Below are 19,486 nucleotides of genomic sequence, written 5' to 3'. Positions count from 1 at the left end.
CTTAACCGGTATGATAAAAAAAATCACATGGAAACCCTATCGAAAAATTTCGGCAGAGTCTCCCCTATACCGGTGACCATATCCGTAAATACATACAGAGTATACTCAGCCACAGGCGGCTGGAACATATATTTTCACAACCACGCAGTTTAATAAATCAAATCATGTAAGTAATGAAAAGCGGAAACATAACTTCCTACTACAAAATTTTCTTATCAACTTAATAAGAAATTAAGCTAAACAAATTCTTAAACTAAGTGAGTTCTTTAGCTAAGTCTCAAGGATCTCCATAGTCCACACATCACACACCGTCACAGCATCTCCTTATCGCCTTCTTCCTTATACTTTAACTTTTCCTTTATCTGCAGTAGGAGGCAAATAGTATCTATAAGCTAAAAGCTTAGTGAGCGCTATCCTACTCACAAAAACTCGATATGCATGTATATAAATAAAAACATGCTAAAACTGAATGCTAACATGTAAAGCTACTCATGCTCATAAATAGCAAAGAAATCAACTAACTGAAAAGCTAACATGTATAGCTACTCATGCTCATAAACCAATAAAGGAATCATACTAACTGAAATACTAAACATGTACAACTAATCATGCTCATAAATAGCGAAGAAATTAACTGAAAAGCTAACATGTAAAGCTAATCATAGAACTATCATGTGTATCAATAAGAAACTGAATTGATACCTAAGCTAAACTAATTAATGCTAAACTGAGTCTAACTTGTATTCACATAACTAATTTGTGAAGTTTTGAAAACTATTTACATAATAGATTAAAATAATAATCATGCTGTTGATGGGCCCGGCAACTGTACTTGCTGTGCGCGCATCCCTAACTAAACCCGGGATTGCAAGTTCCGAGTCTAGTAGGGTTTACTAGGTTATCTAAACCTAGGGACGACTGTGGGAGCCCAACCCAATGGATATCTAATGCCACTGCTGAAAATAAAATACTGATTTCATAGCTAATTTTCTTATCTTGCTTTTACTAGGTTATCTGAACCTAGAACTAGGTTATCTGAACCTAGAGGCGACTGTGGGAGCCCACCCATTGGACCGTAGTCCCATATAAGCTGAAGCAAGACTAAATAAGTTATTTTAAATGCTTCTACTGCATTAACTGAGCTATTAAAATGTCTACTGTAGCATTATATTGAGCTAAGCATTTTATCAAGCACTTGGTGTGCACTAGAACACACTCTACGTACTGAAAATCTGTATACAAAGCTTAACATAAATCTGCATGTAAAGCTTAACAAAAATCTGCATATTAAGTTTATCAAAATCTGCATACTAAGCTTATCTAAAATCTGCATGCAATACTTACGAAAATCTGCTTATTAAAAATCTGCATACTTTACTTATAAAAATCTGCATGCTATAAAAATGGAACTGCTCATGTTATTCCAATAGCAAATAGGGAACTAGAACAACTTAAGCATGCTGTGAAAGTAAAACAAATTCAACTACTAGGCATGCAATAGAATCTAGAAAATCTGCTCATGTTATTCTAATAACAAAGGAATCTTAGAAAATAAAGGAATCATTGCTGCATGGAATTAACAGAATATCATGCTTACTAAATCAACACAAAAGGATCTAAACCACTATGAATTGGTGGCTGTTCTTGCCCATGAATATGCACAAAAGATCTATCCAAACATACTAGCGTTCCAAATTGTGCATGCTCATAAATAAAACTGCTCATACTCATTGGATAGTATGGAAGAAAATAAATTCTGCAGCAAATAAAATCTGCACTTAATGGAACCTAACATTACGAATTGTTTCCAGCAAAACAAGACCTAAGGAACAGCAAATAAAATCTGCAAATAAAAGCTACTGGTGCTTAACTAATAGCAATGAGAACTGTGCATGCCCAATTAATAGCAAATAAATCTAGGAATTAAGTCTGCTCATGCATATTCAATAGCTAAGAAATAGAAATAAGAATCAATACATGGCAATTAACATCAACTAATTCCTACTGATATGAACTACGAATCAAAGGTGAACTCTGACAAATCATGGCAATTAATCATCAACTAAAGACCTACTGTAATGAACTACAAAACAAAGGTGAAAGTTGACAAGTTATGGTAATTAGCAAGGGACTCAAACTGAAGCTAAAGAACCTAAAGTACTTAATGTTAGGGCTGATCTTGCCCCATGATTAGCAAAAGAAAGATCTAAGACGAATCTCTGGGGGTGTTCTAAAACCAAAACTTGCTGAAACTAAACTTCTAGGGTTTCATGCGTGCTCCGGAAACAAAGAAGGAAACAAGAATCCGAAAGCAAAGCAAAGAAGAAAGACAAAATCGCGGAACTACTCCTACTGCAGGTGAGTAGCAACTCACCCTTGCTTTTAGGACTTACAACCGGAAGGGAGAAATCTAGGGTTCGGATGAAGCTTCAAATCTGGCGATCCTTCTGTGCCCGCGTGCTCCCCTCGACGAGCCGGCCTCAAGGAGGTGAAGGAAACCTCTCGGAAACCCTGGCCGGCGCCGGAGACGATCCCTAGTTCTGTCGCCTCTTTCGCCCGAGAGCACAGCTGCGCGCCGTCGCGAGCGTGAGAGGAGAGAAGAGAGGTTCGGGAGTTTTAGGTCACTGCTAATCAAGCCCTAAGTTCTCCCTTTATAACTCCAATATTTCTATTAACTACTCCTGCTTAAATACAACTTGATTCGGGTTTTATTAACAAACCCGCGGCTGGTCTGTTGGTTAAGCGAACCTCTGCTTCACCCGAGGTTCACGGTTCAAATCTCGGCTTGGACATTTTTTGTCGAAACTTCTTTCGTTCAGTAAAAATACCAAACGAACTCCAAAAATTACGTACAAATACTCTAAAAATTCCTAAAAATCTCTAGAATTTTTCTAAAGCATTTATAGATTTTTATAAGGACTTTTAGAACTCGAAATAGGGAAAATTGGGTCGTTACACACACACAACACAGCATAAAAAGCAATAAATAGAAAAATTAATTTTCAACTATTATGGCTTTTATCTATTGCTGTCCTCCGTGTGTCGCCAAACCTAGCTACCATCTTTGGCCACCGCCACCAGGTCTAGTTGTCGCATCCATCTTGCTCCTTGTTCCGCTGCGCCTTTGGTCCTCAAAAGGTTCCACGCCTTGCAAGATTCGATCCGCGACATAAATAGAATTTTACATTTTTCGATCCTATATTCCTCGAAGGAATGTACATGTAAACTAGATCGAACATAAAATAAAATTTACATCCATCAATCCTATATTCCATAAAAGGAATGTACATGTAACTAGATCAAAAAATAAAATCCTAATTAAAACTAAATACAGCTCCTGCTGTATTTTATAATACAATCATGCACACAGAATAAAATGCCCTTGACATGTCTAAGGGTCCAATCACACACATAATAACTATAAGCCATAATAGTTGGATCCTGCATCCACAAAATTAACACATCCTACTATTAACCTGCCTAAATTATGTATGACATGTGCATAATTAAACTAATACCAAATACACAGAGGCAAAACCCTAGCTTTGATACCAATTGTTGGTTACTCGGAAAACCTAATGGTTCCACTGTACAAAAATTTTGTACAAAGGTCTGAACCTTTTCCTAGCTACCATGTGTTCTTTTAAATTAAACTTGGATCGCCTGCGGAACTTAACACGTTTGATCCAAAGTTTAATCTATTTGTTCTTTTAGGTTTAGACTCGGATCTCCTGCGGAACTTAACACTTTCGATCCAAATCACCTAAGTTATTAATTTCATTAAATATTAGTTTCCAAAATTGGCTTCTAGTACTGATGTGGCGAGACACATGGCCTTCTTGGATATGGGAACAACCACTACCGACTAGACAAAGCCTTTTAAGGAAAGTTAATATTTAATTTCCTTAAATAACTTTAGGTCAATCGAAAAGAACAATCAAATCACAAGGAAAAGAAAAAACAAAAGAACACAACATCGAAAACAAATTTGAAATACTAGAATCGCATGCCTCTTGTATTTGATATTATTTCCAAAAATAAATAGTATGATGCGGAAAGGAAAAATACTAGTTATACCTTTTAGAAAGACCTCTTGATCTTCTACCGTATTCCTCTTTAACCTCGGACGTTGTGTGGGCAACGATCTTTTGAGATGAGAACCACCAAGCACCTTCTTCTTCCTTACAAGTTTCGGCCATCAAAATTTCTCCTAGGATGAAGAGGTTCGGCCACCACCACCATGCTCCAAGGGATGCTAGAAAAGAGGCTTCTTTTCTCTCCTTCTTCTCCTTCTTAGATCCGGCCACCAAAGCTATCTCCACCATGAGAAGGTTTCGGCCACACAAAGGAGAGGAGAGGAAAGAAAGGGCCGGCCACACCCAAGGAGAAAAGAGAGGAAAAATAGAATAGAGATGTTTCACATGAAGCCTCCTCTACCCTCTCTTTTATAATCCTTGGTCTTGGCAAATAAGGAAAATTTAATAAAAACTTCCTTAATTATTTTGCCATTGAAAAGGAAAATTTATTTAATTAAAAATAATTTTCTTTTCATCATGATAATGGTCGGCCACCTTTAATCCCTTAATCAAGAAAATTTTAATTCACACAAGAATTAAAACTTCCTAATTTGCTTCCGGAAATTTATAAAAAATTTTCAAATAATTTTTCCCTTCATGGTGGTTAATAAAAATGAAATTTTATAAATTAAAATCTTTCTTTTAAACATGTGGATAAAAAGAAAGTTATCTCTAAAAATAAAATCTCTTTCAATCTACAAATAAGGAAAGATATCAAATCTTTTCTTAATCTTTTTTAGAAACTTATAAAAGAGAATATTTAATTTTTAAACTTTATTTTAAATCATGAACATGTTTAAAAAGGAAAGCTTTTTTAAAATTTAAAATCTACCTTTTAATCAACAAATAAGGAAAGATTTCAAATTTTTAAACTCTCTTTTAAACATGTGAATGATTTAAAAATAAGGAAAGTTTTTACTAAGAATTAAAACTATCCTTTTAATCTACAAATAAGGAAAGAGATTAATCTCTTCTCTTAATCTTTTGTAGAAAGCTATAAAAGGAAATTTTAATTTTTAAACTCTCTTTTAAATCTGATATCCACATAAGAAATAATTTTAAGAAAAAACCCTTTTAATATTCTAGTGGCCGGCCACCTAAGCTTGGGACCCAAGCTTTGGCCGGCCACCAACTTGGCTCAACCATTTGGTCTTGGCCGGCCCTAGCTTGGGTTCCAAGCTAGCTTGGCCGACCCCCATTGAATGGGTAAGAAGGTGGGTATGTGGTGGGTATAAATCTCTATATACAAGAGGCTACGATAGGGACCGAGAGGAGGAATTCGTTTTGGTCTCCCGATGAAATTAAGCATCCCGTGTTCGCCTCGAACACACAACTTAATTTCATCAATAATAATTCATTCCACTAAAGAATTATTATTGAACTACCGCACCAATCCCAAATTACATTTTGGGCTCCTTCTTATTATGAGTGTGTTAGTCTCCCTGTGTTTAAGATAACAAATGTCCACTAATTAAGTAAGTTACTGACAACTCACTTAATTAATATCTAGCTCCAAGAGTAGTACCACTCAACTTCATCGTCATGTTGGACTAAGTCCACCTGCAGGGTTTAACATGACAATCCTTATGAGCTCCTCTTGGGGACATTATCAACCTAGATCACTAGGACACAGTTTCCTTCTATAATCAACAACACACACTATAAGTGATATCATTTCCCAACTTATCGGGCTTATTGATTTATCGAACTAAATCTCACCCATTGATAAATTAAAGAAATAAATATCAAATATATGTGCTTGTTATTATATTAAGATTAAGAGCACACACTTCCATAATAACTGAGGTCTTTGTTCCTTCATAAAGTCAGTATAAAAGGAACGACCTCAAATGGTCCTACTCAATACACTCTAAGTGTACTAGTGTAATTATATAGTTAAGATAAACTAATACCTAATTACACTACGACCTTACAATGGTTTGTTCCTTTCCATTTTGGTCGTGAGCTACTGTTTATAATTTATAAGGTACTGATAACATGATCCTCTGTGTGTGATACCACACACCATGTTATCTACAATATAAATTAATTGAACAATTACATTTATCATAAATGTAGACATTTGACCAATGTGATTCTTATTTCTAGATAAATGTTTATACGAAAAGCTAGACTTTTAGTATACATCCTAACACCCCTGGCCCCGCAAGGGGATTCATTCCGCGATTGCGCCCGAAAACCGCTAAACGGAACCGTCGGGAAATTGTATTCGTAAAAATTGTAAAAATTATAAAAAAATTACAGAAAATTATAGAAATATATAATTTTGAATTATATATTATCTTTGTGATAGCCATGGCCCAAAGACCCAATTTGATTGGATAATTTGTGTTGTAATTCATAATACGACCTGCGTGCCGTGATGTGATGTGCGTGTTGTATTTTATTTTTTTTCCCGCGACCTGTGCATTATGCCTTTCTTTTATTCTTGTTGTAAATTAGATTTAGACTCGAATGTAACTCAAGTTTCAAAATGTAATGTAAATTTTGAAGCGGTGGAAGGTCCACTCGAGACGGAGTTACGAGGAGGGCACGAGCAACACGAGGTGGTCAAAGGAAGGAGCTTGAGAAGCTGTTGACCTTAGGTTGACCATCCGATCTTCTCATTGGCTTGAGAAGATCGTAGTAGGGCCATGACATAATCACAAAATTATTTAATTAATTGCTTTTGTGTGTATGTGATGCATGCTAGTTAATTAAGTAATTAATTAGTGTCTAACGATTAGATTAGATCTAAGTCGTGCACATGATGCACCCTTCGATTAGATTAGATCTATCGAGTATATGATACGCATCATCGTTTAGATTAGATCTAAATCGAGTCAACTCGTAATGCCTACCATGCCGTGATACCTACCACTACCTCGATCGCATGTTGTTGTTGAATCTGCCAAAGCAGAGCAACACATACTATCTTGGTAGGGTACGGAGGGACAATTTTGGTCCCGCCTATCAACGCATGGGTGAGTACAACTCAATTAGATTGAGTAACTAGTTAACTCAATTGGATCGAGTTTAACTATAGGCATTATCCAATGGTTGGTAGATAGGTCAAAATCACGTTTATATTAACTCTTGGGCTTATTAGCCAAAGCTAACTCGAGTTTTAATATAAATGAGGATTTTGATGCTATAAACAAGAGTTGCATAGAGATGTAATTGGTAATCGTTACTTACCGATCATACTAAGTCTTGGGCGTATTAGCCAAAGCTAACTCAAGGCGTAGTATGATGTGGATCTTGTCCCACATGAATTATAGAATTCAGTGGGAGCATCATTTAGTTAAAGGCCTAATTAAATGATTTAAAAGAATATGATATTTATTTCTGCATTTATTTCTGTTGTAGATAACCATGACGTCAAATACGAACACTTTCTCTCTGCGATCTGTTCTTGAGAAGGACAAGCTCAACGGAGCAAACTTCCTGGACTGGTACAGGAACCTGAGAATAGTTCTCACCCAAGAACGTAAACTATATGTTCTGGAGCAGCCCATTCCGGAGGCTCCTCCTGCCACTGCCACGCGAGCAGACCGAGATGCTTACAAGAAGCATCAAGATGACGCATTAGATGTGTCCTGTCTTATGCTCGCAACCATGAACTCTGAGCTTCAGAAGCAACATGAGTTGATGGGTGCTTATGATATGGTTGAACATCTTTGTTACCTATATCAAGAATAAGCAAGGCACTGGAAGAGGAACTCCAAAGAATACCTGGAAGATCTTAAGAAGAAGAGAAATAAGATTTCTACTTCAGGAATACATGTTATAGAAGTCAACCTCTCTATTTCTTCATCGTGGGTATTAGATACCGGATGTGCTTCTCACATTTGTACTAATGTACAAGCGCTGAGAAATAGCAGGGCATTGACGAAGGGTGAGATAGACCTACGAGTAGGCAATGGAGTACGGGTTGCTGCTATTGCTGTAGGAACTTACCATCTATCTCTGCCCTCTGGGCTTGTACTAGAATTAGATGATTATTGTTATGTGACTGCCTTAACTAAGAACATTATATCTGTTTCTTGTTTGGACAAGAAAGGTTTTTCGTTTATAATAAAGGACAAATGTTGTTCCGTCTATTTAAACGAAATGTTCTATTGTAGTGCACCTTTGATGAACGGACTCAATATTCTAGACCTTGAGAGCCCTATCTATAATATAAATACCAAGAGGTTCAAGTCAAATGACATGAACCAAACCTACCTCTGGCACTGTCGCTTAGGTCATATAAATGACAAGCGCTTATCTCAGCTCCATAAGGATGGTTTGTTGTACTCATTTGATTTTAAATCATATGAGATATGCGAGTCATGCCTACGAGGCAAGATGACCAAGACTCCCTTTAGTGGGCACAGCGAGAGAGCGACTGATTTGTTAGGACTCATACATAGTGATGTATGTGGCCCTTTCAATGTCGCTGCTAGAGGCAATTATAGGTACTTCATCACATTTACTGATGACTTCACTAGATATGATTATGTGTACTTGATGACACATAAGTCAGAATCCTTTGAAAAGTTCAAAGAATTCAAGAATAAAGTACAGAACCAGCTTGGCAAGAGTATTAAGATACTTCGATCATATCGAGGTGGAGAATACCTTAGCCATGAGTTTCGTGACTATCTAGCAGAGTGTGGGATCCTATCCCAACTCACTCATCCTGGAACACCACAGTGGAATGGTGTATCCGAAAGGAGGAATCGTACCCTATTAGATATGATGCGATCTATGATGAGTCACACTGATCTTCCTATATACCTTTGGGGCTATGCTCTAGACACGGCAGCTTTTATACTCAACCGAGTTCCATCAAAGGCCGTGATAAAAACACCATATAGGATATGGACTGGGAGATATGCCCAGGTGTCTTTCATGAGGATTTGGGGTTGTGAGACTTACGTTAGACGTCAAGTCTCAGACAAATTAGGACCCAAATCTGAAAAGTGCTACTTTATTAGATATCCCAAGGAAACTAAGGGATATTACTTCTACATTCCCAGTCAGCACAAGGTAGTTGTGGCAAAGACTGGGGTCTTTCTAGAAAGAGACTTTGTTTCTAGAAAGACTAGTGGGAGCACGTTCGATCTTGAAGAAGTTCAAGATGCGAACGATAGCACTGAAGCCTCGATGGAAGTTGAACTGGAACCACAAAGTGTTGTGGATGATGTTGTTCCACAAAGAGTTGAGGAACAACAATCAGTTCAAGTAGACATACCTCTTCGCAGGTCTGATAGGATACGTCGTCAGCCTGAGAGATACTCATTTCTCTTGTCTGACCATGATGACGTTGTGCTCATAGATGATGAGCCTACCACCTATCAGGAAGCTGTGATGATACCAGATTCTGAGAAATGGCTAGAGGCCATGAGATCCGAGATGGAATCCATGTACACCAACCAAGTATGGACTTTGGTTGATCCACCTGAAGGGGTAAAACCCATTGGGTGTAAGTGGATCTTTAAGAGAAAGACTAACATGGATAGACTTATCTATAAGGGTCGCTTGGTAGCTAAAGGTTTCAAGCAGATTCATGGTATTGACTATGATGAAACCTTTTCTCCAGTAGCAATGTTTAAGTCTATTCGGATCATGCTTTCTATTGCAGCTTACCACGATTATGAGATCTGGCAGATGGACGTCAAAACCACGTTCTTGAATGGAAAACTACTCGAGGATGTGTACATGACACAACTCGAGGGTTTTGTAGATCCAAAGCATACTAGCAGAGTATGCAAGCTGCATAGGTCCATTTATGGACTAAAGCAAGCTTCTCGGAGCTGGAATCTTCGATTTGATGATGCAATCAAACAGTTTGGTTTCATCAAGAATGAAGATGAGCCTTGTGTCTACAAGAATGTTGTAGGGGATATAGTTGTCTTCCTCATATTGTATGTGGATGACATACTACTCATTGGGAAGGACATCCCTATGATTCAGTCTGTCAAGACCTGGCTAGGGAGTTGCTTCTCAATGAAGGACTTAGGTGAGGCATCCCGCATTCTAGGGATACAGATCTATAGAGATAGATCTAAGAGATTGCTTGGCCTAAGTCAGAGTACATACATTGACAAGGTACTCCTTCAATTTGCCATGCAGAACTCCAAGAAGGGATTTCTGCCAATGTCACATGGCGTGAGTCTTTCGAAGACTTAAGGTCCCTCTTCTAGAGAGGAGAGATACCGCATGGATCAGATCCCTTATGCCTCAGCCGTAGGATCTATCATGTACGCCATGCTATGTACTCGACCTAATGTCTCGTATGCTTTGAGCATGACGAGCAGATACCAGTCAGATCCAGGTGAAAGTCACTGGATAGCGGTCAAGAATATTCTTAAGTACTTAAGAAGGACTAAAGAATATTTCTTGATATATGGAGGCAATGATGAGCTAGCTTTAAAGGGTTACAGTGATGCTAGCTTCCAGACCGACAAGGAAGACTATAGATCGCAGTCGGGATTCGTATTTTGCATTAATGGTGGTGCTGTGAGCTGGAAGAGTTCGAAGCAGGACACAGTAGCTGATTCTACGACAGAGGCCGAGTATATTGCTGCATCAGAGGCAGCAAAGGAGGCAGTTTGGATTTGCAAGTTCATCACTGAACTTGGGGTGGTTCCTAGCATTGCTGACCCTATTGAGCTCTATTGTGACAACAATGGAGCTATAGCATAGGCGAAGGAACCTCGCTCACACCAGCGGACCAAACATATACTACGGCGCTTCCATCTCATTCGAGAGATCATCGAGAGAGGAGATGTGAAGATTTGCAGAGTACCTACAGAGGCTAACATCGCAGATCCCTTGACCAAGGCTTTGGCACAGAGGAAGCATGATGGTCACACTAGGTCATTGGGGCTTAGAGCCTACACTGATTGGCACTAGTGCTAGTGGGAGATTGTTAGCTAGAGCCCTAGAGCCAATCATTTGATTATTGTATTTTGGACTTATTGTATCATATTCTATATAAATAAAGGCATTTGGTTTTTTGGTTATTATACTTACTTGTATTGGTGCCAAATAAACTAAGTATAATAACGTCCTTGAGTAGAAGGTTCTTACCTATATCAATCGATTGGTTGAATCGATAGTGAGATGATATAGGGAACACTACTCTTAATCATTCCTAGTCGAGTATTAACATTCAGGGACAATGTTAATGCAATAAGACTAGCATGTAGGTCAACTCGATGACTTGATCTCACAAGTCATGGATATATAGATATCAAGTTGACACATGGATATGCATTAGAGAATGTATACTGAATGACCCGCCATGAGAAAGTATCATGGGTCGTTATATGAGTGCCATATACTTTCTCATGTGGCTATTAGTATGACTACTAGTCCTTAGACCTGAAGTCACCATGGTTCCCTACATAAGGAGTTATGTATTTTGGTTTCGTCAAACGTCACCCGTAACTGGGTGGACTATAAAGGCGATTACTGGGTATGTAACAAATTATGCAGAGGGATGTGAGTGATGTAGATGAGATCTATCCCTCCTATATGATGGGAGAGACATCGGTATTCTTGATAGAGTGAGACCATGAAGTGCATGGCCATGCCCAAATGAGTCAATATGAGATATTGAGCTCATTTGATTTAGTGAGTCTACTTGGAGTTCAAGATTTAGATGGGTCAGAGTATGACACGGTCTATGCCTCACATTGATCAATCTAGATGTCTAGGATAGAAGTACACTGGTCATATATTGTGAGGAGTCATAATTAGTAGTCACAAGGTGATGTTGGATCTTAACATTCTTCTAACTTGGGTAGCAATGATGTATTGCTAGATGCCGCTCATTGCTTATGTTTCTAAAGGAGTTTAGAAACATTGCCAACGTTACAAGAACCTATTGGGTTACACACAAAGAACAAGTGGAAGGAGATTAGGTTCATATGATGAACCAATTAGATTAGGTTCATATGATGCACCAAAGATTGGATTCGGATTAATTCAAATTAGACTTATTGAGTTAGACTCAATTAGATTCAATTATTGAATGAGTCTAATTTAAATTTGATTCATTGAGTTAATTTATATTAATGAATTGAGATTCATTAAATTAAAATTGACTTGAATCAAAGGTTGGATTTAACTCAACAAGGAAGAGAATTGGTCAATTTTGACTTGACTAAATGGAAGTTGAAACATCAAGTTTGACTTGATGTATTGCCACATCATGAAGGTTGACTCATCGTACATGGCATGACTAACCTTGCCACATCATCTCCACATCATCAAGGGAGATCAAGAGGGTACAATCCTCCATTTAATGTGGTCGGCCACAATAAATGGGGAGTTACCCATGTGTGTCCGGCCACATAAAATGAAAAAGGAGTTTCATTTTGTGGCATTGATTTTGTGGTGTTGAATGCTTCTTCCTCCTTAGCTCTCTTCCTCCTCCTTTGCTGCTGTTGCCGTGGATTCCAAGCAAGGTGAAGGTGAGTGAGTTGAGTTCCAAGAGAATAGGGTGGTGTGAAGGTCACAAAGGAGGGTACCTAGAGGAGTGTATGAGATTCCTTTTTTACTTTCTCTCCTTTCTCCCTTTTTAAATCCTACCCGAGAGCCCTAGAAAGTGCTATCACACTTGTGGTTCTCTCTTCTACATCCTTGTGTGTTAGAGAACACATCTTGTTCGTGTGGATACTTCTAGAGGATTGTCTACGTTGACAATCTCGAGATCCGGCATACCTTGGACAAGCGGGACTCGCGAAGGGCACGCATCGAAGGTATAAAATCTTTTTATGTAGATCTAGGAGTAGATCTAGTTTGAAACTCGTATTCATAAGTTTTCAAAAAAATTTCTTTTCACGGATCCGTTGGCTAGGGAGTTTCGGGGTTTCCGCGACGCGAAAAAGCAGTTTTCGCGGCCCGAAAAACCCAACAGTAGGAGCGTTCGTCACTCCAAAAGGCATAACTTCAAACTCGTAATGCCCATACCTTGTTCGAAATGTCGTCTTCGGCACATCATCTGCTTTCACTTTCACTTGATGATATCCGGACTACAAATCTATCTTGGAAAGACTATGGCTCCCTTTAACTGATCAAACAGATCACTAATTCTAGGTAGGGGATATCTATTCTTAATTGTTACTTTGTTCAGCGCTCGATAGTCCACGCACATTCACATGGACCCATCCTTCTTCTTTACAAATAACACCGAAGCTCCCCATGGTGAGTGACTAGGGCGAATAAAACCCTTGTCAAGCAGCTCTTGTAGCTGTCCTTGAAGTTCTTTCAATTCTGCCGGAGCCATGCGGTAGGGTGCCTTTGAGATTGGATGGGCACCCGGGATAAGTTCAATCTCAAATTCAATTTCCCTATCTGGAGCCAAGCCTGGCAACTCATTTGGAAACACTTCCGGGTAGTCACATACAACTCAACTTCCTCTAGCTTTTGGCCTCTTTCTTGCTGGGCATTAACCACGTGAGCTAGAAACCCGACACATCCATCGACTAACATTTTCTGGGCTTTTATGATCGATAAAAATTTTTGGGTTCTCTTCTTGGGTTCTCCAATGAACTCAAACTTAGGCTCTGCCTCAGGTTGGAATATGACTCTTTGTTTATGGCACTCGATGGAAGCACCATATTTACTCAGAAAGTCCATCCCAAAAATAACATCATAGTCATACATGTTCAGCATTATCAGATCACTGTACAGTTCTCTGTTTGAAATTTCGACTGGCACAGCACGTAGCCAGTGCGTATATGTCATTATCTCTCCCGAGGGTAGTGTCGTCAAGAACTGTCCGCTTAGGACATCCGGGGGTATACCTATACTTTCAACAAATACTATGGAGACGAACGAATGGGTTGCCCTAGTATCAAATAACACAGTTGCATATAGATTAAAAATGCGTATCTGACTTGTGACAACCGTGGAGGCGTTTGCTACCCCCTCTCTGGTAAGGGAGAAGACTCGAGCATTAGTAGCACTTGGTGGAGCCTCCAATCTGCCCTGGCTAATTTGAGGACCCTCTAACGTGGCCTGCATTTGGTGTAATTGCGCCTGGTTACCTCCATACTGAACAGGTTGTACTGGATGTAGGTTGCTCTTGGTCGGGCAATACTTGCCTATATGCCCCTCTTGACCACACGTATAACAACTACCAGTGCCCTTGCGATAGATTCCAGGATGTATCTTTCCGCACGTGGAACACGTGGCATACTTAGGCTGCTTGCTCATGGATCCTCCCTTCTTATTACTCCACTGTTTTCTCTTGGAGCTCCCCTTCCAGGTTGACCCTTGGCCCTGAGTTTTCTGAGTGCCAGAACTCCCTTGACCTTTGTTCTCAATCTGTACTGGCTTCTGCTGCTTGATGTTGTTCATGTAATGCTCTTCTATAGTCTGTGATCTATTTATTGCGCTAGCTACAATCAAACCTATCTCTGGCCTCAACATCTTAAGCATTAGTCTCACCCTTTCTCGCTCTGTGCTGACCAGCTCGGGGCATAAGTGAGCTAGTCTATTAATTTCATCACGGCTTCATCCACCGATAAATTTCTTTGTTGAAATTCTGTGAACTCGTCATAATATTTATTCGTGACCCGCATATGGAAGAACTCTTCGAAGAACTCAGTCTTGAAGTCAGACCAGGTCATTTGATCCTCTTTTTGTTTCACCTTGACCCGTTCCCACCACATTCTTGCATCACCAGTAAAGCAGAAGGAAGCGCACTTAATCTTTTCTACCTCCGGCCAGTCCAGTAGCTCCATTATGCTCTCCAGGGTTTTGAAGCATGCTTGAGCATCCCATGGTTCATTGTTATCAGAGAAGTTCTCTGGTTTCAATTTCTGCCATTGGATGAGGTATGCTTCTTGCCTCACTACCTTTGCTGGTGCTACAGGTATAATTGATGGAACTTCGACGGTAGTAGGTGTCACCATATTGGCTTCAGGTGGGACTACAGGAGGACCTTACTAATTAGCAGTCAGGGTGGCAATAACCTGCTGCTGCTCCTCTAATTGTCTTTGCAGTTGAGCTACTACTTCTAAAAGGTTGGGTTGGGGTGTAGACTCATTTCCCACTGGTTGAGGTTCTTCCACTATCGGCTGTCTGGCTGGTCGTCCTCTAGCCATTCTACATATCCATAGACCAACCAGTGAGATGTTTCGTCAGCCTATCATTATTCTTATTTCCTATTATTAGTACTTCCATGTATAAGCATGCTCTCATTTTTCCTTTCTATTATTAGCACTTGATAGCATTTTCATGTATAAGTGTGCTAAATCTTAGCAAGCATTCTTAATAATCATAACAGAACTAGATGCATAAAAGTTATGAAAATGGTAATTTTTTACTTGGAAGCTGCATGATTAATGCTTGAGGTGTGTGATGGAAGGATGAAACTGGCTCTGATACCAAATTTGTAACGCCCGCCCTTAAGCTCTGATACCCTTAAGCCACAAGACAAACGTTACTCATTCCTTGTACATCTTAAATTTTCAGCATTCTTACCTGTTACATGCTGCTTAGTCCATATATCTATTCTAACCTGTTATGACTGGTAGGACATGACTTGCAGCCACGTACGGTCGAAAGGAGTCTGAAGCTTCTAGTGTGTCTAGGTCGTGTGGCCCGGATAGGCATTGCACTCCTAACTGCCACAAGGCATGGCCGTGTGAGGGTCGCACGGTCGTGACCCTTAGTAGAGGATGGATGGGGCACGACCGTGTGAACCCACACGGTCGTGTCACTTTGGCCAAGAGAAGGAGAGACACGGCCGTGTGGAATCACGCAGCCGTGTAGCATTGGCCGAGAGGAGGAAGGGCACGACCGTGTGCTTCCACACAACAGTGTCACCTTTGGCCGAGAGGAGGAAGGGCACGACCGTGTGCTTCCACACGGCCGTGCGGAGGATCCCCTTTCTCCGCCAGAAAAGCTTGTTCTCCTATTTTTCACTTTCACTTGCCATTCCAAATTCTACAAAGTCATCAAATTCATTCCCAACCAGTTAGTGCCAGTATCTTAGGTAAAGTGGAGAGAAGAAACAAAACTAAATTTCTACATGTTTCCCAAATTAACAATTCTCGGATCTCTTTCCATTGTTCCGCCACACACACACCCCCAGCACTGCTCCTCCTGCCTCCTCCTACTTGAGCTTTCCTTTACCTTTATCTGCAGTATAAGGAAATGCAATCTATAAGCGGATGCTTAGTAAGTACCAACTACTCACAAAACGATACATTAAAAGAAGACACGCTTTTTAAACTGCTTGAAGAAAAATGCAACATTGTAAACATACTCTTGCCAGTAGTTCACACTAAAACTGTACTTCGGAAATATATGCATGACATGTATTTTCAAACCAGTTTATCATGCAAACCATCAACACAAAAACCATGCTAGTAATGGAATAAAAACAGTCATCTTGGCATATTATTGAGTTTATCACTACTGCACTACATAACTCAAATTCTCAACTTAGGAAACTTTCACTAAGAAAACTATGAAGTTTAAAACTTTATTTTACATAATTGTGAAAATAATAATTACTTGCTTGGGCCCGACATTGTACACTTTTGCGTGCATCCTTAATACGATCCGAGGGAGCTAATCTCGAACTCATTAAGGTACTACTATGCGGTCTAGGAGCCTAGGGGTGATCTAGGAGCCCACCCAAGGACCTTGTGTCCAGTACATGCCTTTCTAAAGTAAAATACTTCCTTTTAGCTATTAATTTCTTGTACTTGCACTTGCTTGACATTTAACCAAACACCTTATGTGTGCTTAACTATCCCGTACTTATAGGGAAGCACTCTAGGCACTTGGTTATACTTCTTAGTCCCAAAACTTAATGGGAAGCAAACCAAGATGATCTAAGCATGCTCTTAATCCCAAAACTTTACAGGGCATCTTACATATCATAGCATCTATCTCCTTTAACATGCAACACGTTTAAAACATATCGTAACATGTATTAACGAAGCTACTCATACTGCAGGTGAGAGATACTTACATCTTTTCGCTAGATCTTACGATTATAAGGTGAAAGGAAGACCCCAAAATTCTCCCTCGTATGCCTTAATCTCTGGGTTACCCTCCTTTTGCGTCCTACCTCCTTGGGAGAACCTTCCCCTTAGATTCCCTCCTTTGAAAGCTTTACGACTTGGAGCCCTAGGTTTCCTTGGCTGAAACTTGAAGGAAGGGAGAAGAGGATTCGGCTAGAGAGGAAAAAGGAGATGGAACATTAGGTTTTAATCTCATCAAACCCCTTTTATACTAAGTGGTGGTTGGAGCATCTCTTCATACATACTCCATATATAAGGAATTGTTTCATATTGCTCATGTGATGCTTTACCACCACCTAATGGCTACCTAAACAAATCTCAAACAAGAGGTCTCGGGTTTAAATCCTAGCATGAGCCCTTTATGCATATATGTTTATTTTTTTTCTCTTCTTCTATTTCTTTTTGGGCATTGTAAAAATAAAGGGAATTTACGAATGTTACATTAAGATTGGTATATTTATTTCAAGAGAGGTTGCTTATGATCATTTGACGATTGATGGATTTATCAAAGGTTATACTCACTAGGTAGCTCATAGAGAAATAACATATAGTGCATCTACAAACTCTGGTTTTGTCCAATCTCAAAAGGATGCAGATGATATGCAAGGATTAGTTTACGAGGCATTTGGTATTCCAGAGCATAATGATAGTATTAATAGTACATCAGCATTTGAAAATGATAAGGAGATTCCAACTAGAGAGGTAGAGAAATTCTATAAATTAATTGATGATTCACAAAAGGAATTATATCCAGGTTGTAAGAAATTCTCAAAACTTGCATTTATTATTCATTTGCTTCACCAAAAGAATTATACATATATTTTTATTTCTTTTCTCTTCTTCTATTTCTTTTTAGGTGTTGTAAAAATAAGGGGAATTTACGGGTGTTACAGTAAGATTGGTATATTTGTTTTAAGATATGTTGATTATGATCATTTAACGGTTGATGGATTTATCAAAGATTATACTCATTGGGTAGCTCATGGAGAAATAGCATATAGTGCATCTACAAACTCTGATTTTGTCCAATCTCGAAAGGATGCAGATGATATGCAAGGATTAGTTTACGAGACATTTGGGATTCCAGAGCATAATGATAGTATTATCAGTACATCAGCATTTGAAAATGACAAGGAGATTCCAACTAGAGAGGCAGAAAAATTCTATAAATTAATTGATGATTCACAAAAAGAATTATATCCAGGTTGTAAGAAATTCTCAAAACCTGCATTTATTATTCGTTTGCTTCACTTGAAGTGTCGAGGGAAAATGACCAACAAGATTTTTGATATGCTTTTAAATTTATTGAGAGAAGCATTTCCAAATGCAATGGATGATTTGCCTAAGTCGTACTATGAAGCAGAAAAATTGATGAATCAATTAGGACTTGGTTACGAATAGTTTGATGTTTGTCCTAATGATTGCACTTTGTTATGGAGGTTGGATAAAAATAGAATTCAATGCAAAATATGTAGTGATCTTAGATGGGAAACACCTGAAAATGATCCTACTGGTGAGAAGAGAAAAATCGCATGTAAGGTTTTATTGTATTTTCCAATAAAGCCTAGATTACAACATTTGTTCATGTCATCCAAAACAGCATCTCATATGAGATGGCATTCTGAATCCCATACAAAGGATGGTTACATACGACATCCGGCTGACTCTCCATCTTGGCAAACATTTGACCATAAGCACCCAGAATTTGCAAAGGACCCTAGGAACATAAGGCTTGGTTTATCATCAAATGGATTTAATCCATTCAAAAATATGAGTGTGACACATAGTACATGGTCAGTTATTTTAATGTCATATAATCTTCCACCATAGATGTGTATGAAGCAACCATACTTTATGTTGTCACTATTGATACCTGGCCTATCCGCCCCAGGGAATAACATCGACATCTACTTGCAACCTCTTATTGCAGATTTGAAGGATTTATGGGAAATAGGAGTTCAAACATATGATGCATCAACTAAACATAATTTTCAATTGCATGCCGCATTACTATGGACAATAAGTGATTTCCCCGGATATGCAAACTTATCCAGATGGAGTACTAAAGGAAAACTTGCATGCCCAGTGTGTCATCAATTTACACATTCACAATGGTTAAAACATGGTGGAAAATATTGTTATATGGGTCATCGAAGGTTTTTAAATAGTGATCATGTATTTTGAAAAATGCTCAATTTTTTGATGACACAGAAGAGCATGGAAGACCACCACCTATACTATTAGGAGACATGGTGATAAATGAGTTGAAAATTTTAAAATTTACTTTTGGAAAAATAGTTAATGATATTTCAACTCTGCCATTCAATTGGAAAAAAATGAGTATATTTTTTTATTTACCATATTGGAAAG

At 38.8% G+C, this 19,486-nt stretch overlaps 1 protein-coding gene across 1 annotated transcript in view; it reads left to right on the top strand.

Moving 5' to 3' along the window:
• LOC121972912 (serine/threonine-protein kinase UCN-like) overlaps window positions 1-18,517 on the top strand; it is a 44,449-nt gene extending 25,932 nt beyond the window's left edge. Inside the window, exons 2-3 of the mRNA XM_042524528.1 lie at window positions 17,642-17,870; window positions 17,973-18,517. Of these exons, the coding sequence (XP_042380462.1) occupies window positions 17,642-17,870; window positions 17,973-18,517 (774 nt within the window). The remainder of the gene's footprint in view (window positions 1-17,641; window positions 17,871-17,972) is intronic.
• The last annotated feature ends 969 nt before the right edge of the window (window positions 18,518-19,486 follow it).

Source organism: Zingiber officinale, chromosome 4A, assembly GCF_018446385.1.
Source record: "Zingiber officinale cultivar Zhangliang chromosome 4A, Zo_v1.1, whole genome shotgun sequence".
NCBI classification, from domain to species: Eukaryota; Viridiplantae; Streptophyta; class Magnoliopsida; order Zingiberales; family Zingiberaceae; genus Zingiber; species Zingiber officinale.
This window is presented reverse-complemented; position numbering and strand designations above follow the sequence as displayed.